The sequence below is a fragment of the Danio rerio genome, chromosome 7 (genome assembly GCF_049306965.1).
Source record: "Danio rerio strain Tuebingen ecotype United States chromosome 7, GRCz12tu, whole genome shotgun sequence".
NCBI lineage: Eukaryota > Metazoa > Chordata > Actinopteri > Cypriniformes > Danionidae > Danio > Danio rerio.
Window position 1 is genome coordinate 21,345,953 of NC_133182.1, and position 24,945 is coordinate 21,370,897.

A 24,945-nucleotide genomic window follows, 5' to 3' on the forward strand; every position below is an offset into this window, starting at 1 on the left:
CTGTGAATAGAATCGTTACAGAAGAGCATGCTAGTATTGTTATTACGAGGCATTTGTTGTTGCAGTACCATTAATGGCCTGCCAGCTGCAGCAATAATAGCCTGCACTCCTGCGGCCCGAGCCGATGGCAGCACTTGAAGTGAATCGATTGCTTCACTAGTAAATTCAATACAGCGCTGCAACTAAAAACTTAAGGCACGGCAGGCCTCCGAGGTAGGATTTGATTGTCCCTGCTTTACGATGTATTGAGTGCGAGAGTGAATACCCTGTGTAGCGCAGACAGCATTATAAATGACCAATGTTAAAGCTTGATCCAGATGCTTGAGGTTTTGGTGTTAAGCAAAGCAAGACCTCTTTCTATTTTCAGTTTGGGACACACACACACACACACACACACACACACACACACACACACACACACACACACACACACACACACACACACACACACACACACACACACACACACACACATAAATAAGCAACTCTGTCCTTTGGAAGGTTAGTTCTTGGAGATGGGGCTTTTTAGATGTCATACTTGTGGTCATGTTTGTTTGTAATAAACATATGTGAACAAATTCACTTAGTGTCATGGCATGTTGTTGTTTGTGGAGACAGGAGTGGCAGAAAATCAGCAAGTGACACTGACACTTTCGCAGCTCACATCACGTCAGACGCTTTCAGAGAAATGATTGATCAAAGCCAGCCGTCAGCTCTATCGGTCTGGACAGCCATGAATCAAAGGTCACCTGTGTTTTTCTCCAGAGCTATTTTACCGGCATCTTATGTATAAGTAGGGATCACTTAAATTGGTTTGCTGAAGCTGCTGGTGTATGTATTGTATATGTTTATATATGTGTGTTGTGACATGATTAATGTGGTGTTGGCTGCAGCGTGACCTTTATCCTCTGTCCTCCTAGTGGCCTCACTTTTTCTCTTTCGCAATTTCACTCTCACTTTATCACTCGGGCTCATTTTTATTTTCCTAGCCTTTCTTCACTTTTGGTCTCATCTGAAAGCGAAATCACAAATGGGATTGCAAATAGGATATAGCCAAGTTTCTTTTAACAATACTGCAAATCTTTTTCAGATTTGACTTATTTTAAAATCAGCCATCTGAAGTCTATGTTTGCGATAGTTTTTAAATAGTAATTGAAACATTAGGTCTTATTAAGTAGTATGTCATATACTTTAGTTTATTGCAAATGTTTTTTTTTTTTGGCATGATTAATTAAAATAAAATTTAAAAAGCAAAATAAATTAAAAAGGCAATAGCTACTTTTTATCATTACAATAATTGTTTCTGCTGAATTACAGATTAATGTCCGGGGTTTAAAACTGCAACTTGTACACTACCTGACAAAAGTCTTGTCGCCTATCCAAGTTTTGTAACACAAAAAATAATTATTAATAAATATTAATTCTAGTTTATCTTTTGTAGCAGAAGTACCTTGAAGATTACACTTTAGATTACACTTATTTAACCAAAATAAAATATAATCATGCCTTGATTTTTAATTATTTAATTAGGGCAGTAAGATCTGACTTTGCTAAGACAAAAGTCTTGTCACTTAACATAAATAATGTACAGTATAGAATATAAAGTCATGTTGCAGTGGAAAAAGAATTATTATTGTGTATGACTTCCATGAGCTTGGACGACTGCATCCGTACATCTCTGCAATGACTCAAATAACTTATTAATAAAGTCATTTGGAATGGTAAAGAAAGCATTCTTGCAGGAATCCCGGATTTAATCAACATTCTTTGGATTTATCTTCAATGCCTCCTCCTTCATCTTACCCCAGAAATGCTTACTAATGTTCACATCTGGTGACTTGCCTGTTCAATCCTGGAGCACCTTTACCTTCTTTACTTTCAGGAACTTTGATGTGGAGGCTGAAGTATGAGAAGAAGCGCTATCCTGCTGAAAAGTTTGATCGACGACAAGACTTTTGTATAGTGTTCATTTGAAATTGCTAATTTTTTTGCTTTCTTGCATTTTCAAGAACGCTTCAAGAGAATTATGGAGAATAAAACTGTCTGAATTGCAAGATATAAACTTAGACTTTCTCACAATACTGGATTTGAAATTCACTATTTAGATTTTTTCTCAAAACAGAGTTTATGTTTTCAATTATTAAAGGTGCAGTAGGTGATCTTCCACAATGCTAACAGCTTAGCATGAATCTCTAAATCACAGTCCCTCCCCTGCCGTCCAGAGCCACGCCTCCTGAAACAGGAGCATCCGCACCTTAAAGATGAAAGCAAAAGAACCCTCTCTCATGTGTTAAAAGTGAATAGTGCTTGTACGGCGGCTTGCAGGAATTACACTCAATACTAAGCTATACTGACATGCTATTTCAGAGCGAATATTCAGAGTTGCATGGTAAACAATATAGGGAGAGACTGGGCAGAATAGCGGTATTTACTTGTATTTTGTTGTTAAACTAATTAAAATCTACATTATTGATGCTGTAAAAGGTCTATTATGAAACTGAAAATACTCTTATCAATCTTTCACTGGAAAATTTTAGTGGCTGAACAACATTTCAGTGAAGATATAAGTCATTTGTAAAAACATCAGCTTTGCATGAAGCAAAAATAGTTTTAAAACAGAACATCACCTGTATAAGAGAAATCCTTCAGGCATGGTGACAACTTTTCTCCAGCGTGCAAAGGTAACTCCAATATTGATTCAGGTTTTTAAAAAGTTTTGATTCAGCATGTTTTGCTGATCGTGCAAGCGCATGCTCTCTCTCTCTCTCTCTCTCTCTCTCTCTCGTGAACGCGTAGCATGACTATGCACAAACATCGGTCGGCAGAGCTGCGTACTAATGTCTGTGCAGTTGTTCAAATCTGCATTTGCTGATAGACAGTTTGAGCTAGTTATCAGCCCGACTCTATTTAATTGGATGAACATTTTTTAATTTTATGCCTTACCCAAAATATAAAAATACATATAAATACATTTAGATCATTTACTTTACTATAGGAATGTGGTGAGACTTTCAACCAGCGTACTTTCAAGTCAATCAATTGTCTTTTGGTTTTCTGCAATAGTATTTTAATCTAGTTTAGTTTAGTTTAGTTTAGTTTAGTTTAGTTTAGTTTAGTAAGTGGCGGCGCAGTGACACAGTGGGTAGTGATGTCACCTCACAGCAAGAAGCTCGCTGGTTCGAGCCTCGACTGGGTCAGTTGCCATTTCTGTGTGAAGTTTGTATGTTCCTCCAGTGTCCACAGAGACATGTGCTATAGGTGAATTTAGTAAGCCACTGTAAATTGTCCGTATGTGTATGTAAATGAGATTGTATGGGTGTTTCCCAGTAATGGGTTGCAGCTGGAAGGGCTTCCGCTGCATAAAACATATGCTTGATAAGTTGTTAGTCCATTCCGCTTAGGTGACCCCCAGTTAGTAAAGGAAATAAGCCGAAAAGAAAATGAATAAATTAATGCGTTTAGTTTAGTTCAGTTCAGTTCAGTTCAGTTCAGTTCAGTTCAGTTTAGTTTTAGTTTAGTTTAGTTTAGTTTAGTTTAGTTTAGTTTAGTTTAAAATGATGATTCATTCATGCATTTGTTTCCTTTTATACCTCATTGTCATAGTCAAAATGACATAATGAAAAATCTTTATTGTAAAACAAAAGTACAAATCTTAGATCTGTCTGGTTACAATCAACTAAATATGCTTCCATCTAATCAAAAACAGATGTAAAGAAACAAATCCTATCCCACTTTTTTAGATAATAATTTTTACTTAGATGCATGTCACAAAATGGAAGAAAAGATCTTTTACTGCTTTCATCAACACAAACGTTTGACAGCCTGATTAAATGAGTAAGATAAAAGTCAAACACATTGCATTATAGGATATAATATTCTATCCACCTTTATACAAATTAGTCTGTGTTTTAAATTATGGGTGGCACTTCCACTACAGACATTCTCCATTCAAAATGACTCAAAAATAATCATTGTAAATAACAAGGTTTCTCTACAAATAATTCTGGTCTGTCAGTTTGACTGAATATGCTGTATGTTTTTCGACATGCCCTATTTTTATCCTTCAGGAAAATGATAAAAGGCTTTTAATGTGACATTTGTAATCAGAAGAATATCAGTGACATTTTTTCCTCAGTACACTATCTGTGCCCTCTTTCTTCTGATTATATTCTCTCTCTTTTTTGTATTTTACTGTATTAATGTAAAAAACACCATGCACTGTGCATATGTGGTTTGCTCTTCCATTTTATTTCATCTCCAGATCGTAATTTTCTCCCCTTTTTACTTCTAATACCTTTAAGAAGCATTTACAGGAATATTCCTAAAGCTGGCAAATACAACATTTAAGCACTCTGAAATATCCATCAGTGTTTAGTTATTATTGAAGTTTGAAGTTACATGTTAAATATTATAGATTTACCTTGTAAATACAGAGTTTATTTTAACACATTCATAATATTGCTACTAAATTACTTTGACATTTTTCCGATTACTTTTGATGTTGTGGAGTGAGGAGGAAAATGTCACCTCGTTGTACATTTTTAGCAAATTATTATGACTGCATTTTTAGAGCAGACCTTTTACCATGATTATTGGTATTCACTGACTGTTTGCAGTTTAACGCAGAAGTTACTCCTATAATTCACCTAAAGCATCATGAAAAGGTGTATGTTTATCAGTCATTAGTCTGTTCCTTTTGGTAAATATACACTGTAAAACCCAATAAGTTAAGGTAACTCAAACCATTTGAGGAAACCGATTGCAACAAACCAATTAAGTTCAAAAACTAATCCTAATGAGTTCTGTGAATTTAATCCACATGAGTAAATGAAGCAATTTGAGCACAGTAAAACCCAATAAATGAAGAGAAATCGAACCAACTGAGTGCTGTAAAACCCAATAAGTTAAGGCAACTCAAACCGTTTGAGGAAACCAATTGCAACAAACTATTTGTTACTCCATTTAAGATGAAGCAATGGTGCATTTATTTAACTTATTACCTTCAACGCTGAGATCAAAATTCTTTTCAAGTGAGTAGAATTAACTTTCTGTGAATTTTGAGTAAACTACACTTATTTTGTTTGATAAAGGTTACAGTGTAGCAGGTTATATTGTAATTGTTTGCATAAGGAAATATCCATTCTCCATAGTAAGGGGCCGTTCACACTAGAATGCTAGAATAGATACTTTTTAAATTTGTTTTTCAGTGTAAACCTGCTTGACAGATGTGTGTGATCATTAAGCTAGAGTCTCACGTCTTTTGAAGTGCCAAGCATTTAACGCTGTGCTTTTTTAGAAACTGTGTCTACAGCAGTGGACCAATCAAAAGAGCTGGAAGGTAGAGCAACCATTAGAAAAAGCAAGTTTCTTTTTACAGGCACTTAGTGGCTGTGTCTAGATACCTTAAAGCTTTATGTTGCGCTTGTTTTTTTTTTACAAAGTATTTCGAACCATTGCATCTCATGTTTTTAGAAGTAAAGATGCATTTGGTGTGAATGAGCCCTGTTGTTTGCTAATCTGAACATAGTCTGGGATTTTAATATAACCACAAGCATGTCTCTCATCTAATTATCTGATGGCTGTTTATACTGCAGTGTACATCAAATATGATCTGTAATTAGTGTTTGTTTTTATATGTTCATTTAATTAGTAGGAACATGACACATAAGTTGATTTTGAAATCAGACGTAACTAAGCAATACAATTTTCTTTTCAAAGTCTTTCATTACCTTCTATTTCCTTTCATTTTTTTTCTTTTAAGCTCTCTTTCTCTCCATTACTTTTCATTTCTCTTTCCTTTCGCTTTTTTCATTTTTCTTCTTTTTCTTTGGTTTATTGAGTTACGAGTCAATCATGTCCGATTTTCCAGACAATGGCTTTAAAGGTTGCTCAGTAAGGAGCAGTGCACCCTGTCCGCATATGAATCATAACCCTTGTGGTCAGCCTGGTTATTCTTTAGTATAATGATTGAGCTTGAACCCTTTCAGGCCTTCTAAACACAGATGACCTCATAAAATATCCGTTGTGGTTGGAATCATTGCCATGGTGCCACCGCTGCCACTGACTGCTCAGAGAGTCATTCTCTGAAAGAAAGATATGCAAGTGTGCAACTTAAAGCGGTAGTACCCCTCCAAAAAACTGCAATCCACGATGTAGTTGAGTCTTTGCTATTAGAACATTTTTTTAAATTAGATTACCTTAAAAAATAATACCTGTGGCTGTTGGCAATATGTTGAGGCTTTATGAAGTAAAATGATTGAACTGTACAATAAACCTAATAATGATCAGTTTCTTGCAGTGAGTGATGAGACCACAAATTATGATCTGGGAGATACACTATCTGACAAAGTCTTGTTGCCTATCTATGTTTTAGGAGCAACAAATAATAACATGACTTCGAGTTGATCATTTGGTGTCAGAAGTGGCTTATATGAAAGGCAAAGGCCTGTAGATTATGCTTATTTTACCAAAATATAATATGATTATGCCTTGATTTCTCTGCAATTACTCAAAAAAACTTACTAATAAAGTCATCTGGAATAGCAAAGAAAGCATTCCTGCAGGACTCCCAGAGTTCATCAAGATTCTTTGGATTCATCTTCAATGCCTCCTTGTTCATCTTACCCCAGACATGCTCAATAAGGTTCTTGTCTGTTATCTGGGCTGGCCAATCCTGGAGCACCTTGACCTTCTTTACTTTCAGGAACTTTAATGTGGAGGTTGAAGTATGAGAAGGAGCGCTATGCTGCTGAAGAGTTTGCCTTCTCCTGTTGTTTATGATGTAATGGGCAACACAAATGTCTTGATACCTCAGGCTGTTGATGTTGCCATCCACTTTGCAGATCTCTCGAACACCCCCATACTGAATGTAACCCCAAACCATGATTTTTCCTTCACCAAACTTGACTGTTTTCTGTGAGAATCTTGGGTCCATGCAGGTTCCAGTAGGTCTTCTGCAGTATTTGTGATGATTGACATGCAGTTCAACAGATGATTCATTAGAAAAATTGACCTTCTGCCACTTTTCCAAATGATCAACTAAAAGTCAAGTTATTATTTGTTGCTCTAACACAGGGGTCATCAAACTTGTTCCTGGAGGGCCGGTGTCCTGCAGATTTTAGCTCCAACCCTAATCAAACACACCTGAACAAGCTAATCAAGGTTTTACAAGGTATACTTGAAACACCCAGGAAGTATGTTGAGGCAAGTTGGAGCTAAACACTGCAGGGACACCAGCCCTCCAGGACTGAGATTGGTGACCCCTGCTCTAACAACTGGGATCAACGACAAGACTTTTGTCAGGTAGTGTATTTATTTATTAAGCTTGTAGATATTGTTCTATATATAAAAAAGGAGTTTTGTGATATCCAAAAAATAAAACTCATAGAATAAGTCTATAACATTCAGCAAACAAACCAATAAATACTGTTTTAGAAGTTTAACTGGTATTTTGAATACTTGAATAAGGACACTTAGTTAAGTAGTTTGGTGAACACCCCAAAAATTGACCACCTGAAATATTTTCATGTTTTTGCATTTAGCTTAAAAGTTTGCCCGTGCTCATTCTGACTCGTTTTACCAGCAGGCTTCAAAAATATAATATCTTTGTTTGTGTAAATCTATAAATGCATGTATGGGAGACTAGATGTTCACATTTTAGAGAATCAACTCCCAGTCAAATAGTTTTTTCTTTTATAGACTTTCATAGTGTTAAAATTGCTCCTGACATCAGTGATATGATGAAATCTTGTATAATAACCACCAGTGAGTGTTTTCATTCATGTTTTTAACCTAAGATCTTAAAGATAAAATAGGGATGTCTTTGAATTCGTAAAATATTCCGACAGCAGTAGAAAAACACTGCACATTCAGAATGTATTCATAGAACTCCAGAGTCGAAAGCAAAGAGAGAATAAGTGCCATGGCTGTAGTGGTTATTTAAATTTAATTGAGTTGTTGAATCTGGTCTCCCCTAATGTTTTGTCTAAAGTTTAAACCAATAATAACAATAATAAAACAGCTTTACTTGAATTGATTTGAGTTGAAACTGTGGTCAGTTGTTTGCATTTCACTGATTTCACAATGATTTCAATTGTTTTCCACAACCGTTGAGCTTCTCGGCCTGATCTATTCGGCTGATCCACTCACTTACTTTTTTTTGTTTGAGTCAACATCTCCAACCTTGCTAGATGCTGTAATAACATTTTATCATGGCTCATGCTATGCAGTAACTCGTTCAAAGGGATGTGACCCTGGAGTCAGAGAGCGTGCAAGAGAATAAACATAAAGATAGCTTATCGTCTGTAATCTGTGTTACTGCCTAAGTCTGACATTCACCTCCGTGTCCTCCTGTGTGTTTAGACAGAGCATTCATCACTTTGAGGCCAATGATGACCTTCTCTGAGACCTACACGCCACTGGATCATCTCTCTCTCTCTTTTTTCCCAGAACAAACGTGTTCATCTCTTTTAGTCTATTATCCTTCCCTCCCAATCCCTCTTTTAGCTATACAAAAGTTGTCCACCCCCTCCTTTCCTCCTTTCTTTCTTTGGCCTGACAGCCGTTAACCGGAGCATTATTACTCTCAGTATAAGCCCTGCTTTAATTAGACACCAATTTAGACGGATTTACGCTTTTTCACATGCCAAAACATTCATATTGGCTGTTTATCCCCGTGGTTAAAGGGCATAGCTGTCAAACTGACCACAATTCCTGACGATATTAAGTGTTTTGCAGTGAAGTGAGAAGCGCGGCACAGCTCTGTTCCTTCCGAAATAACACCGGCTAACTGGTGATTAAGGATTTAAAAGACGAAGTTGAGATCCTCGTGCCAGGCGGTCCTGTAAATGATTCAGGAGAACTGATTGCCGGTGCGCCGCTCACCGTCATTTCAATGTGTTTTTGAATCTCAGTCATTAAAGCTTAGCCCGCATTTCAATTTAAGCTCTTATTCCTTCGCTCTGACGACTGGAATCTCTGCGCATGCCGAAAATCGTAATTTAGTCGTCGCACCCAGCGGTTATTATTTCTCTTTAATAATAGATATTACTTTTTTTTGCATGTATCAAAGTAGTATGAAAGATGTAGAGGACATTTGGGTTTTACACGTGAACACCTTAGAACTTATGCTGTGGCCAGTTTTCACCTCATGCTGTTATAGGAGCCATATATACACTCACCGGCCACTTTATTAGGTACAACTCACTAGTACGGGGTTGGACTAATTTTTGTCTTCAGAACTGCCTTAATCCTTCATGGCATCGATTCAACCAGGTACTCGAAATATTCCTCAGAGATTTTGGTCCATATTGACAAAATAGCATCCATGATGCAAATCTCTCGTTGCACCACGTCACAAAGGTGCTCTGTTGGATTGAGATCTATTTACTGTGGGGCCATTTGAGTAGAATGAACTCATTCTCATGTTCAAAAAAATGGTTGTGCGATCAGCAGTTTCTGAAATACTCAGATCAGTCCGTCAGGCACCAACAACCATGCCACATTCAAAGTCACTCAAATCATCTTTCTTCCCCATTCTGATGCTCGGTTTAAACTGCAGCAGGTCGTCTTGACCATGTCTACATGCCTGAATGCCCTAAGTTGCTGCTATGTAATTGGTTGATTAAAAATTTGCGTTAACAAGCAGTAATAAGCAGTGTATGTAAATGCAATTGAAAAATGTTGACAAACAAATTGGTTCAAATGATTAAAGTCTCGATGTATGTTTACATTAGTTTTGAATTATGAGGAAACTAGGACGGAAAGGAAGACAGAAATAGCAGGTTCTGGCAAGACTCTACTGGGAAAACCCTTATTTTTAAATTCTTGGCATTTTTGTTTCCATAACTTGACTCTTTTTAGACTAGAGGGAAGAAAACATTCAAACAATAGAGTTTTAAAGTATGTAGTTATTACACTTTATCTACAATATTTACATTATATATAATTTATAAGCCAAAATGTATTTTTTCTCTAAACCAGAAATCAATAGTTTTCAATTACTGTTTTTATTTAGATTCTTCATTTTATTTCTTTATTTTTTATTTATTCACACATATGAACATAAACAGGGTCTTCTTCATGTGGCATTAACCTGATGTATGTAACAAATGATTCCTTAAAAATATGAAAGTTCTTGGCTGATTTTTACAGTATTTTTGCAAATTGTGGAGTGATGCAAAAAGACAACAAAAAAAGAGCAATAATACATCAATAAAATAAAATAATAGTTTAAACCTGACGCAATATTCAGATTTCTGTTCTCAAAAACGTTTAAATTTAATTAGTGAATGCTTCATTTACATATTTTAACATATTACAAAATTAAAAACATGGAATACATAATAATTGTCTCACTCCTTTGGTGCTTCTTGTGTGGCTTAATTATGTTGCATTTTTATGTGATTTTATAGTATTGGTATGACTTTTTGACCATGACCTTACAATGAAATTCCACAACCTAAACGTAAAAATAAAAAAAATAAGTCAATGTACATTGTTATTAAATGATTTTTTTAAATTAAATGTGTTCAGTATGTTTACTCTATTTCCCTATACTGTGTTGCACATGGTAGGGCATTCTCTGCCTAAAACATATGCTGGAATAGTTGGCGATTCATTCTGCTGTGGCGACCACGAATTTATGTTTTACTCAAACACTTTTTAAAAAAATCATAGCCATACATCTAAACATGCTATGTTTGAAATGAGCTTTTAGTGACTTTAGGTTGCTTGGATCAGACCATGAACAACACAGGTTTTTAAAATCATGTCCATGTTTTGTTTTTTGTGTAAGTTCTCACAAAAAGTGCCAAAACTGTTATTAATTTTGTCTAAAAGTCAATCATTTTCACCAAAGCCCAGAGATGCATAAGTGTCTATGATTAAACAATAGGAAAACTCAATGTATATTGGCTGAAATATTTACCCTATTCACTTGTTGTGTCTCATCTTATGGGATCTGGTTTCCTATTAAGACCACCCTGACAGAGTTTTTATCTCCAGGGGGGGAAACATCCCTGGATCCTGGAGCATGGATTTGGTCTTTCCCTTAGTCTAAATCACTCACTTTACATGTACTATCACGCCTATCAGCTAACAGAGTCATCCTGCTCAGGTCTTTCTGTCCTTTTCTGTATATCTCTCTAGCGCTCGCTCTCTTTTCCCCTCTCTGTGACCCTGGCTTCCTCTCTGCCCCGCTAAAGGTGTTTGTCTGTGAGCGGCGGTGAGGATTACCTTTCCATCAGTAGAAGAATGAGGTGTGAAAAGCAATCTGAGGAACGCCAGGCCGGCTGATATGGAACTTTGGCGGATGCAATTATGCCTATGACAGATCATTTCTGACCTGATCCCTCGCTGCTCTGGATGGCAGTCTGCCACCGCCGTTGTTTTGTTTTGCTCGTGCGCCATGTGAAATGTGAAAACCTTTAGCGAGGGAGTAGTGACACAGCAGACTTCTCCATCATTCCTCAGCTTACTGTCTTACTCTCTAAGAACAGAAATGATGGTGAAGAAGATCTATGAAACTCTCTCTCTGTTTTTATTCTTCTCTTTTTAGGCATTCTTCCCAAGGGTGGTCGCTTGACCAGATTAGCATATTTGCTCTGGTGGATTCCTTTATGCAGAGATGCAAAGATCTAATAGAGGTGAGCAAACAGTACAAAATGATGCCGCTCACAAAAGTGTTCATTTTACAAACGCAGTCAGATTTTTTCTGCTCCTTACTTTTTCACATCCGGCGAATATCATCTCAGATTTCACAATAATTCACATTTCTCTCAGTGTGTCTTTATTGCTTTCATTTCTCATATTTCCCAGGATACCTGTCCCTGCTGAGCTCTGTATTTTATATCACTTGTCATTTTTACATTTATTCATGCTTATTTTTTCTGCATACTCTGATAATATTGCCACTTTACCTGAGTAAGACTGGAAATAGAGCTTAAAAATTCTAATTTTTTAACAGAAAGGTCAGTAAAAGATTATTATTTTTTTGTCAACCATAGGAGGTCAAACTGAATGGAAACTATATGGAATCATCACTCTTGAAAGATGTTCATTCAAATGTTTAATTGTGTACAAAAAAATAGACACATACATGCCACAAAACTATTTTCATTCAACAATCCAACCTTCTGGCTGTGTCAAACAATTTAAACAGATCAAACAGAGGAAAACATATGGAATATCACAAATCTAAGGAAAACTATATGGAATCACCATGTACTTTGCAGTTTTAAAACAAACAACTGTATCTGATAACAGCTGCTAATTAGGCCTCGTTTACACAAATAAATTTTAGTTTTAAGACGGCGTTTTAGAATGAAAACGATCTGCGTCCACGCTGGAGTTTAACCTAGCATTTCTGAACAGCTCTTTGTCCACACAATAATGCTGAAAACACACATCACGTGACCACACACACACTCAGGCATGCACTGCAGCATAGGCGCGTGTCTAAGCTCCAGGCAGTCAGCGGGTGCTTTAAGCATCATCAAGGATCTACCGCTGGATCTAATCTCACTATATTTGTTAAACGTGATATTTAATTAATCTTGTTGTCTACATCTAACAACATTTTCCCTGACTTTGGTCTTTTGAATCTATTACTTGTTCTCAGGTAACATGTTTTGTCTGAGCGCAAAGATAGGTTAATATATTAATTATGTAACCACGTACACCGATTCTGCACATTTCACTGAATGCTTGCATTTATTTCTCATAATGTCTAAACTTATTGTACTCAATACTTTTATAATGGCCATTATTGTTTAATAAAACTGATATTCAGCAAAAGAGACAGGGTATGTTTCGTATTTTGTAATGAAAATGAAAGGAGGTAGTTATTCTGTAGGTTAAAAAGTACACTGTTCCCTTTGAAGATTTACCCGACATGTCTTTTGGAGTTTGTTTTGCATATCAAACTTGCTAAGTCGCGACGCAATGGCGCAGTAGATAGTGCTGTCGCCTCACAGCAAAAAGGTCGCTAGTTTGAGCCTCGGCTGGGTCAGTTGGCATTTCTGTTTGGAGTTTGCATGGCTTTCCTCTGGGTGCTCCGGTTAGAAATGAAAACAGCCTCTTGAGCCTTTTCAAAAAGCTCAGTTTTCGGCACTCGAAAACTTTGGCGTAGTGTGGATGGAAGGTGTAACCACAGCAAAACATATGCGTTTTAAAACTAAAACATATTAGTGTAAATAAGGCCTTAGTCTCCAGTTAAACAAGAGTGCTTGCACACCTTAGTGTGGTGTTGAACCAAGCTGGTTAACATAACATAACTCCCAACACAAGAAATGTCTGTTGAAACAAAGTGAAGCTTCACAAACTAATTTCGAGAGGAGCACATTATATAATTGATCGCAGTTGGCCTCTTATCTGTATTCATTAGCAAGCCAATCAGAGCATTCCAGACTCACTATAAATAACCCGAAGAACATTACTCCCTCAGCTTTGTTTTTTGAAGAATTCCCCCCATTCACCCCATCTCCTCCTTTCCTCCTTTACCAGGGGGAGCTCTTGAGAACTTCCTGATCTCGTACCCCCTCACATGCTCATTGACCTGGCGGGAGCCCTGGGCTCAATTATCTCCGTGCTCAGGGTTCTCTCCTGGGACAGCATGCCAAACCTGCTATTATTATCAAGCAATATCTAAGTGTGATCGCTTAAAGGAGAGGATTATCAAACTTCTCAAGTGAATCTTAACGAAATGTTGCAAAAGATGTTGGTTGTTCCCAGTCAGCTGTGTCTAAAAAAACGTCAAAGCATCAAGACAGAAAGCTTAAAGCAATATGCCTTCAAAACAGAACATGCACAACCAAGCACATGAGGAACAAATGCCTACATGAGGCATACTGTTGAATGAAAATAATTATGTGGCATGTACAGTTGAAGTCAGAATTATTACCCCTCTTTCGATTTATTTTTAATTTTTTATTTTTTTTATATTTTCCAGATGTTTAACAGAGCAAGGACATTTACACAGTATGTCTGATAATATTTTTATTCTGCAGAAAGTCTTATTTGTTTTATTTCGGCTTGAATAAAAGCAGTTTTAAAATTTTTAAACACCGTTTTAAGGTCATAATTATTAGCCTCTGTTACGATCCCTTTTTTTTAAATAATCAATCAAAGCAACCCAACATAAAGAGGACACTTCAATCCAGTTTTGGCTAAACAAAACAATCAAACAAATAATGTGTCACAATTAAGCAAGAATGAATAAAGAATCAAAACTCACGTTCTCCAACAAATATCCAACACTAACCTAAGACTAATGTCGCCGCAGGTGCGCAAAGGTGGACCAGACTCATGACACAGACGCACAAGCAGACAACAGCCGTAACAGCCCCTTTAAGCTTTATATTTTTTCGATATCTACAAAACAACCATCGTTTTGCAATAACTTGCCTAATTACCCTAACCTGCCTAGTTAACCTAATTAACCTAGTTAAGCCTTTTAATGTCACTTTAAGCTGTATAGAATTGTCTTAAAAATATCTAGTAAAATATTATTTACTGTCATCATGGTAATTAAATCAGTTTTTAGAGATGAGTTATTAAAACTATTATGTTTAGAAATGTGAAAATATGCTCTCCTTTAAACAAAAATTGGGGGGAAAATAAACAGGGGGGCGAATAATTCTGACTTCAACTTCAGATTTTTTTTTCTACACAATTAAACATTTAAATAAACATCTTTCAAGAGAGGTGATTCCATACTTTTTGAAAGGGGTTGTAGCAGTTTTTTTTTCTTAAGTTTTTAAAATATTTAAAATATTTTGTGATTTAATTACATTTTTTTAATAGATTTTTCTTTTTTTTCTTTCTTTCATCTAATATGAAAATGAAATGGGTTATTGTGATCCATTTAAATATGTTTTTCAGATATGTGAGTGTCAGCAGCAGTTTGCTCGCTGGGAGGATGGTGAGCGAGTGCCTCTGCCGTGTTTCGCGGGACGTCTGGGGTCGGAGGTCACTCAGAAACTCCTGTACATCGAGGCAACCTTTGACAAAAGCCTGCAGGTCCTGCAGTCTGTTCAGGACATCCTGGATGTCCGAAATCCCTCTTGGCATGAGGACTACAGCAGGTGTGATGTGTTTGTAAATTGATCAGGGCACAGAGAGAAAGAGAGGTTGTGTGAAATTGCTGGCTTTGATTGTTTTAAGAGCTACAGTCGCCCCATATGGCTAACATTATGTCTACACTTAGTGTGACCAAAGCCGCATCTGCTGGAAGCTGCGTATTACCTCTGAATATTTACTAACCATGGACCAATGAGCTGAACATGTTATGTCAGACTTCATTAAGCAAAAAAACCTGCATTTTCAACACATCATCCATTGGTATAAAAATGAATAATACATGAGCAGCTTTGGAATAGCAAAATACTGTAATACTTTACTGCTTTATAGTATATTTAAGTTGCTTTAAATACATTAATATTTAACAGTTTGGAGCTATAAGATGTTTTTGAAAGTACTTATGCTCACCAAGGGTGCATTTATTTTATAAAAAATAAAGTAAAATGTTTAAATTTATTATGCCAATAAAAATGTTTATTTAGCATCATTACTCCAGGCTTCAATGTCACAGGATCTTTTTTGAAATCAGCCTAACATGCTAATCGGATGCTCAATAAATATTATTATTTTTTAAAAAACATTAAAACATATTATTATAAACATTAAAACAGTTGTTCCATAAAAATATTTTATTTAAAGTAGTATTTTTATTTCTGGATATTTTAATAGTTAAAATGTAAAAAAAAAATGTTATAGAATTTCATCCATTCGTCTTTAACTTTTTTTTTTTTTTTACATTAAAACGTTTTACATAACTAAACAGTCAGTGACAGCAGCAGTCCAAAAAAAAAAATAATAATAATAACAAGTAACACTACCTGTAAATAAAAACTATTATAAAAAGATTATAAAGATTATAATTATAAAAAGACACATACATCATTTCAAATTTAAAAAGATACAGCTGGAAATGCTATGTCCCGTTGCCATGTTCACATACATAATAACAGGTGCTCATCTTTGTTTAAACACATCCAATTTCAATTGAAGTTAAGCAGTCATATATCCCATTTTTTATATTGATTCAAGTTTTTCTATCCACTGTGCTATTGTTGGAGGGTGTGGCTTTATCCAATTTATTGTTATAATCTTTCTTGCACTTAGTAAAAGTACATATAGGTAAATATCTATTTTTTGTTTTCTGCATCCTCGGGTATCCCTTCAAGGAACAAAAACAGGGGAGTAAAAGGTAGATCTAATTGCTTAATTATCATTATCTTATTCGTTTATTTTATTTTATTTTCATTCATTCACTCATTTTTAGGTTAGTCCTTTTATTCATCAGGGATTGCCACAGCGGAATAAAGCGCCAACTTACCCAGCATATAATTTACTCAGCGGATGCCCTTCCATTTGCAACCCATTACTGGGAAACACCCATACACACCCACATGCAAACACATACAATACGGCCAATTTAGTTTATTCAATTCACCAATAGCGCATATCTTTGGACTGTGGGGGGAAAGTGGAGCACCCAAAGGGAACCCACGCCAACATGGGGAGAACATGCAAACTTCACACAGAAATGCCAACTGACCCAGCCAGGACTTAAGCCAGCAGCGACCTTCTTGCTGTGAGGCAACAGAGCTAACCACTGAGCCACCGTGTTGCCTTTTATTATTATTTTTATTTAATTTAAATGAATTTTTTATTTTATTTTGTGTTATTTTATTTTGTTTTATTTTAAATGTATCATTTTAAACAATGTAAACATCCTCACAAAAACTTTAGCTACAATTTCATGCATCCTTCCTAAATAAAAATAGTTATTTTTAAATGTATATTACTGACCCAAAGTTGTGAATGTTAGGCCAGTTATATCAGCAACATATCTAAAATGAAACTTAAAATTGCAAGAAAAATATAACAGGTTGAACTGCTTTGCAGTGCGGCAAAATCAGAAAATGAATGCACTACGACTGACTCTTGCAGTGTTGATGGCTCCATTGACTATAATGGGAATGATCTAGTTTTGTTGTTCAGTGACACGCTAAATGCGTTAGATTATGTGTCGTCTTTCCGCCACGCTATCTATGAGGCAGTCAGTCCGTCTGGTGCTCATGTATATTTATGAATGTTTGTCATTCCCTTCTGTTTATTGGCCTGCTGGCCTATTGGGGATTTCCATACATCTCGTATTAGCATATTTTCATAAATATGCATGTGACAATCCGCATATTCGGATCATATAGATACTTTTCATGAATATTCTGCCTAAATGCATGTGTAGCAGGGACAGGATCACTTTGACTTCTGCATATGAGCCCTATTGTCATTCACAACAGTTTGTGACAGCAGGCAGTTTGGCTGCTTATCTGAATACCATCATGACCATGTGTGTGTGCGTGTGTGTGTGTGTGTGTGTGTGATGAAAGCTGGACTGCACATCAAACTCTAGAGGCCATTATCCATCCCGTACCCCCGCCTTAGGCACTGCTGGACCTTGGGAAAGAGAGCGAATTTGTGGGTCTGATGGCCATGATGGATTGGGGCCGAGGCGGGTCATAGGGTTAGGATGTTGTTGCCAAGACAAACAGCTGTGCTTGTGTCTGGGGCAGGTGTTTCATAGTGTCTCAGCATATTGAGAGCACCCAAATCAATACCAGCCTCCATTTATGGCCCAGTATGTGTGTGTGTGTGTGTGTGTGTCTGTGTTGGACTCTGCCTTTGAATAGAGGACACTGATTTGTGTTTGGAACTTGCTGTACAACTCTTTGTTGTTTTTGTACTTATTGTGTTATCTGTGTGTGTGTGTGTGTGTGTGTGTGTGTGTGTGTGTTTAGGTTCCGTGCTAAATTGAAAGATCTGGAGGTGATGATGCAGAATTTGATCACTTCGACCTTCGAGATGGTGAATTGTGTGGAGGAAGGAGTGCAGCTGCTCGATGTGTTTCAGCACCTGTCTGGAAGAGAGGTCTTTCTCACACACGCTTAGCCTTCAATTCACACACACTTTATCGCCTCCTTTAAAAGCTTGCGCACTGTCAGGCTGCTAGCTTTCTCTGCAAATTCGGTGAATACAAATGGCTTTGGCAAACTGGACCATGCAAACTTCTGATGTCACTTCGAGTTCAGCAGCAGGAGCTCACACACACATAGAAACCCTGTCACCTGTCTCGTAATGTTGTTAGGATACATTTACCTCGTTAATCACCTTCATCTCACTTGACTTTTGCTTTCTCGTTCAGTCTTTTTCTTTTGCTCCTTTTTTCTTTTGTTCTGTCATTCAGCTGCACTGGTTAAGCGAGGCAAGGCAAGTTTATTTACACTACCGGTTAAAAGTTTGGGGTCAGTGTGTTTTTTAAATGTTTTAAAATAAGCTTATCCTGCTCACCAAGGCTGCACTTATTTAATCAAAAATACAGTACAAAATTGTGAAATGTTATTGCACTATAAAATAACTGTTCAAAAGTAGTTTATCATTTAATTTAATAATTTATTCCAGTGATTTTAAAACTAATTTTCAGCTTCATTACTCCATTCTTCAGTCACATGATCCTTCAGAAATCACTCTAATATTATCATTATTATACTTTTGACCAGATGTGTAAATGGCACATTTCAAACACAATGGTAATTCAAAGGGCATTACATAAACAATAATAAAAAAATCAAGAAAATAAAAACAATCAAAATAATTACAAATGATTAACAACAGATTTAAATGTGTCCAAACAGGTTTTAAAGAAATGAAAAAGAAGAGAAAGACATAATTGTGGTGTCGAATGTAGCACAGTGCTCAATTAGTAATGGCACAGCTAAACAGATGTGTGTTCAGTCTTGATTTGAAGATGCCTAATGTTGGAGCACATCTGATCATTTCTAGAAGCTTATTCCAGCAGCGGGGAGCTTAATAACTGAAGACAGATTCACTCTGCTTTGACTGAACTCTTGGAATATCTAATTTACGTGATCGTAATGATCTGAGTGATCTGTTAGGGTTGTATATAGTGAGCATATTTATCATGTATTGAGGTTCTAGGCCATTTAGTGATTTATAGACAAGTAGTAATAATCTATTCCGAATGTAGCAGAGCCATTGTAAAGACCTGAGGACAGGTGTGATGTGCTCTGATTTTCTGATTCTGGTCAGAATCCTGGCAGCAGTGTTCTGGATGAGCTGCAACTGTCGTTCTGTCGTTGAAGTCCATTACAGTAATCCAATCCATTACATTACAGTAATCCAATCTGATGGTGATAAAAGCTTGAACAAGTTTCTTTAAGTCCTCATTGGGCTAGACTCTTTTACAAGCATAATTGTCAGATTTAGAATAAATGATAAAAAATAAAGTAAAAAATAAAAAAGATGCCATTAGTATAACAAAAATAATAATGATAATAAAAAAAATACATATAATAATAATAGGTTAAATGCAATGTTTCCAACCATGTGTTTTTATGTTTATTTTGGGTGATTGCTAGGCCCACATGGAATCTGCGTGCGCAGAATTCTACAGATTTTCCGCAGATTTTCCGCAGATTTTTATCCCAATATTAATTCTGTTTATTTACTTGAGTCAATGTGTGTAAATCTATATTTATTCAGTTTTTTTTTAAATAATTACAGTAATATTATTGACTAATGTGAACATGTTCATCTGATTTATGAACAATGCAGTTTGTAAAGTCATATTTTCTTCTGAGAAAAAAAATGAAGCCGGGTTTTATTATGGTGTATGATGAGTTATTATGCACTGTACACTGTGAAAAATTGTGTTTGTTTTGTAAGGCTTCTCAAAATGAATCAAGAAATATCCTGGAGCATTTTACAGATCATGTAAAATTCCTCAAATAACAACTCACCAAAACACTAAAAGTCAGAAAATTAAAACATCATTTAATGAAAGCTGCAAAGACAGCCACTAAAAGCACACAGAGCTGCTGTCCATATAATCAGATGATTGAATGAATTAATAAATTAATAAATGGATAAAAGCTGTGACAATCTCCTTAGTCACTATTAAATGCTTTAAAGCACATCATCAATTTATGGTCACACAACATATTCTAAATTTAAAATAAAATAATAATCTAATCTTCTCTTGAAGCCACGGGATGACGCAGTGCTTTATTTGCAAATTATTTATGCTCTTTCAAATTTCCTGCAAAAGTTAAAATCACAACTTTGACAGAACCATAGGTATTGGGAAATGGTAAACATATACCATAGTAGAAAGATAAAGTATGTAATGGTCTCTAGAGTAATAATCATAGCAGTTCTGGTTCTGACATGTGCCTTTCACATAAAGCAATGTGGCAAGTGTGCATTACAGTAAAATTGCCACTATACATTTGCTCTTTTATATTTCTCTTAGGCCATCAAGCGGACCATTGACAGAAAGACGGTGGATGTGTACAATCTGTTCCATTCTGAGCTGGTTGAAATCAATTTGGTGATGTGCAGGACGTCATCTCTCATACCTGTTCAAATGCCTCGATATGCAGGACAGATCCACTGGACCAAAGCACTGCATTCACGAGTAGAAAGATCCATGGAGGTGAGATGTTTAAAAAGAAAAGAGAAAATCATATTGGAAATCAATATCCTGTTCTTAATATGAAAAAAAAAACTCAATATATAATACAGTTCTTTACTCAATGTATAATAAGGCTTTTTGTTCTTATCTTCTGGTTTTCATCTTTCTAAACCTCTCTTTTAACACTTCCACTTTTTTTTACTTGGGTTTATACACATTCTCATAATATATAGAACCACTGTTGTGGTGTAAATCCTACATTACTGTGTCAAATTTGTGCAGTGTGAAGTGTTAAAATGTTCTTTTGGCTTGATATTTAGCAACCGGCAGTCAATTTTGTGTTTCATATTCATAGCTTCGGATGTTGTTTTAATGTTTGAAGGGATACATGTAAAAAGGCTAAACAAAATTCTAGTAATGGTAAAGTACAGTCAAGGATGGGCAAAAGTACATTGAAATGTACTTAAAATAAAATACCAAATACCTCAATTTTACATGCATCAAAATATACTATAAAATACAGCAGCCACAACAAATTTTAAAATAAAATACTGTATTTTGTATTTTTAAAAAATACTACAAAATACTTTTACATGGGAGTATAACATTTCTTTGCAAGCCTTCTATCAGTAGGCATATTCGATCAATCCCTTTACCAAACTGACTTAGTGAAGTTAACAGTGTTTGAAAACACCAGCTTTTTTCTGATCAAGTTGAAGTCAGCCACAGTAGGACTTGTTTTTATGTTGTATGTTTTTATGTTGTTTGTTGTATTTTTTTTTTTTGTCCTCTACATCAGCAATTCATTCAAAACTATGACTATATGTGCAGTTTACGCATTCTCCTATATTTTTTTAGTTCTCCTTTAACTGGAAAAGTCTCAGTGGAACCCCTTAGTGAACACCAGTACACCATCTTTGGGTGTTTTATTATTCTAAAGTTCATGTGTATTTCCACCTGTAGCACTGAGACTGAGAATGATTATGTGTTGCAGGCTCCATTTCCTGTTCTTAAGGACTGATATTTTATTCTATCTCATTTCTTAAGCAAAGATTTATAATTTGCATCCATACTACAAGTGTTGACAACCTTCGTAATCAATTTTCTGTTCTGACCTCAAGCTCAGGCAAATAACTGAGAAAGCACCAGGCCAAATTTTAAGATGTCTGAGGCCGCATTTTTAAGATGCCATCATGTAGACTTTTTATAAAGTATTTTACAATACAATTTTTAATTACAATTACAATTTAAAAAAAAAAACAAGAATACAAGACCCTTAAGTATTTTAATTAAAAATATTAACCCGTTTTCTTAAACCCCATCAAATACAAAGGACAAAATACTATTTTGAATTTAAAATATGTATTTGAAATACTTGTATCATAAATACTGCCCATCCCTGAGTACAATACTATCACAGTGTTTCCTGCAATGATGAATCTACTGTCCGGTGGCCTAAGATATTAGGTTTTAGGTGAGTTATTTAATTAGATCCTGAATTGAGTGTCATGAAAAGCAAAAACAAGTGGTCCCTGTAAAAAATAGTATTTAATATATTCTATTATACTATAGTATTTATATAAAATTTAAATAGTTTTTTTCATTTACATGTTTTTATTGTATATCTATTTGTATTATGCTTTAACTTTTATTTTGGTTTTAGTATTAGTAATTAACTACTGTATTTTGAAGTTGTACAGATTTTTATTTTCTTAATGAACTAGTTAAAACGACTCCCGCTCAATTGTTGTCATGATATTTAGTTTAAAATAAACCAAACATTTTCATGGGATCAGTGAAAGAAGATATATTATATAACATACAGTGCTTAATAGTAATTATTTTGCGCTTTCTCAGAAATAACACAATAATTATTATTAAAACTGCAAACCAGAATTATTGAGAATCAAAATATATTCCCATCTCCAATCAAGCTATGAAATACACTTGACTTCAGATAACTTGACTCCATATCAGGTCCACAGTCCACATCAAATGTTCCCATGGGAAAACATATATAAAAGCATTACAGGTTCCTGAGAATCTCCATTAAAGATGAGAAGTTGAATAATCATGCCATACAATGCCCATACAATTACCTCTTAATTCTGTGTAGTTGAATTCTAATGGTTTTTAAGAAGCACTTAATCAGATTCCAGATCAGAGTGCAAAGTGTGAGGTGTCATAAAACAGCTTAACTCAACTGACAAGCTCTTTTGCGTGTTAAGCTCAGTGTCTTGTGTCAAAGGCCAGCGAGAGGCCCCTGCAGAGGCCCTAATGCTATTAAAGCCAGCTGCGTCTCCACATATAGTGATCACTCTTTCCTTCTTTTTGCCACTTTTCATTTTACTTACCTTTCTTCTCTGTACTTGTATTCTGCTTTCACTTTTTCTGTCTTTCTTCAGTTTGCTTACGGAGCATATTGCCTCTTCATTGTGCTAAAATTCATTTTCCGCTTTCTTTAAGAAGGCAATTAAGAGCAGGCGTACGCTTTAATTGGACACAGATATGATTATGTTGCATTTTCCCACAATTGATTTAAAAAGAGGCCCACAGAGACACAAAAATGAAGAAATCAGAGCTTAACGTTGGTCTGATTAGAGCGTCATAGTATATGTTTACATGTTTATTGACATGAGTGATGTTTAGCCCTCATTTGTTTATCCTAGTTTTGTGCTGATGGTTGTTTTGATTGTGTTCAATCTTCCGTGCGAGAGTTGATCTCAAGTCACTGTTTGTTTGCAAGTGATGAGATGTGCGTTCACAGAAGGCTCTGTGTTCTCTCTTCCCATCTGTTTGTATGTGTGTGTTTTTTTGGCCATGTGTTGTCTAGGTTCTTCGGCGCGCTCATTTCCTGCCTCACGTCAGAAGTGCAGACGAAATGCATGTTATTTACGTTAAGCTTTGTCAGACTTTGGACGAGAAGGTGAGGAGGATCTTCACAGACTGGAGTCAGAGTCTGAGCAAAGAGTGTCACAGCAGCCTCGACCAGCCACTCATGATCCGCTGTAAAGGGAAAACGGGCCTGTTGGACATCAACTTTAACAAGTATGTGATTACACAAGTACACATAAACAGTACACAGACCCTCTAGTACCTCCCTGATCACTGTGCTTGTCTGGAGAAATAGTAATGCCTATGTTACTGACCAGGGATGTGTTTGACTTTTCATCAGAAAACAATTATTTTGTATTATTATCAGGGCTTGACCTAAAATCTGCCGACCTACCAAATGTGGATGTATTTTAGTTGTGGATTTAACACATTAGCCACTATGTTGTTATTTTGAAAGGGCAAGTGGAAGAAAAACAAAGAATGCATTTGTGCTACATTTTGACAGCATTAAACTGTAATTGTTTTTATTAAAACATCTAAATGCCAATTCCGTTGCTCCTGTTTTCCTTTGTAGTCTTAATTTTTAACTAGAATTATTAATGAAATATAAGGATTTAATCAGCTCAGATACCCTTGTGGGCAGTGTGTCAGCATATAGAGCCTCAGTACTCTGAGGCATTCTGAGTTTGAGTCCTGGCTTATGGTCCTTTCCTGAACTCATTCCTCTTCTCTCTCTCTTTTCAACCATGCTTCCTGTCTAATATATTGTTTTATCCTAATAAAGGCAAAGCTGTAAACATTTAAAAAAAAAAAAAAGATATATAAGGATTTGATATGAAATACGACACATACAAATGGAATTGGAAATAGTTGAAACTATAATCATACAATACGCAATTCCCCGACAACAAAATTGTGGCCAGTGAAAATGGTAATTGGCAAATACCTTTGGAAATCCCCTGGCCATGGTGGCTGGTGAGTAAAACAGTTCATGCCAAGCTCTGTTTATAATTATAGTAAAACAACCCTTTGCTGAATGTCTATTGTCCTTATACTTTGGTAAGTATTGTATAATGATGGTTTGTTTGGTAGACTATTGAAAAAAATAGCTTAAAGGGGCTAATAATTTTGTCCTTAAAATGGTGGTTAAAATTTTTTAACTTTAAACTGTTTATACTGTACGGACAATGTGAAAATTTCCTTGCTCTGTTAAACATAATTTGGGAAATATTAAAAAAAAAAAAAAATGGAGGCTAATAAATCTGACTTCAACTATATATAGAAAATATATTACAGAAATTATAACTGAAAAATGTAAAATGTATTTGTGAATAATATCTTAATGTTATAATGTATATATATATATATAAAATTAAGATATTATCCACACATATCTTTTACTTTTTTTTTGAACAGAGACAAATAATATTAAAACCCAGTAGACTCCAATGACTATACTACATTAAATATTCTGTTAGAAGTGAGCATGAAAATGTTCCGATCGCTGTACATTATTGTCCTTAAGCAACCCATTTAAATTCTTTAAAATACTC

At 35.5% G+C, this 24,945-nt stretch overlaps 2 protein-coding genes across 2 annotated transcripts in view; both read left to right on the top strand.

Moving 5' to 3' along the window:
* efnb3b (ephrin-B3b) overlaps positions 1-24,945 on the top strand; it is an 888,832-nt gene that overhangs the window by 406,883 nt on the left and 457,004 nt on the right. The window lies entirely within an intron of this gene.
* dnah2 (dynein, axonemal, heavy chain 2) overlaps positions 1-24,945 on the top strand; it is a 306,887-nt gene that overhangs the window by 44,871 nt on the left and 237,071 nt on the right. The window contains exons 10-14 of the mRNA XM_009303124.5: positions 11,558-11,645; positions 14,881-15,083; positions 17,865-17,994; positions 20,396-20,578; positions 23,391-23,605. Coding sequence (XP_009301399.2) covers positions 11,558-11,645; positions 14,881-15,083; positions 17,865-17,994; positions 20,396-20,578; positions 23,391-23,605 — 819 coding nt within the window. The remainder of the gene's footprint in view (positions 1-11,557; positions 11,646-14,880; positions 15,084-17,864; positions 17,995-20,395; positions 20,579-23,390; positions 23,606-24,945) is intronic.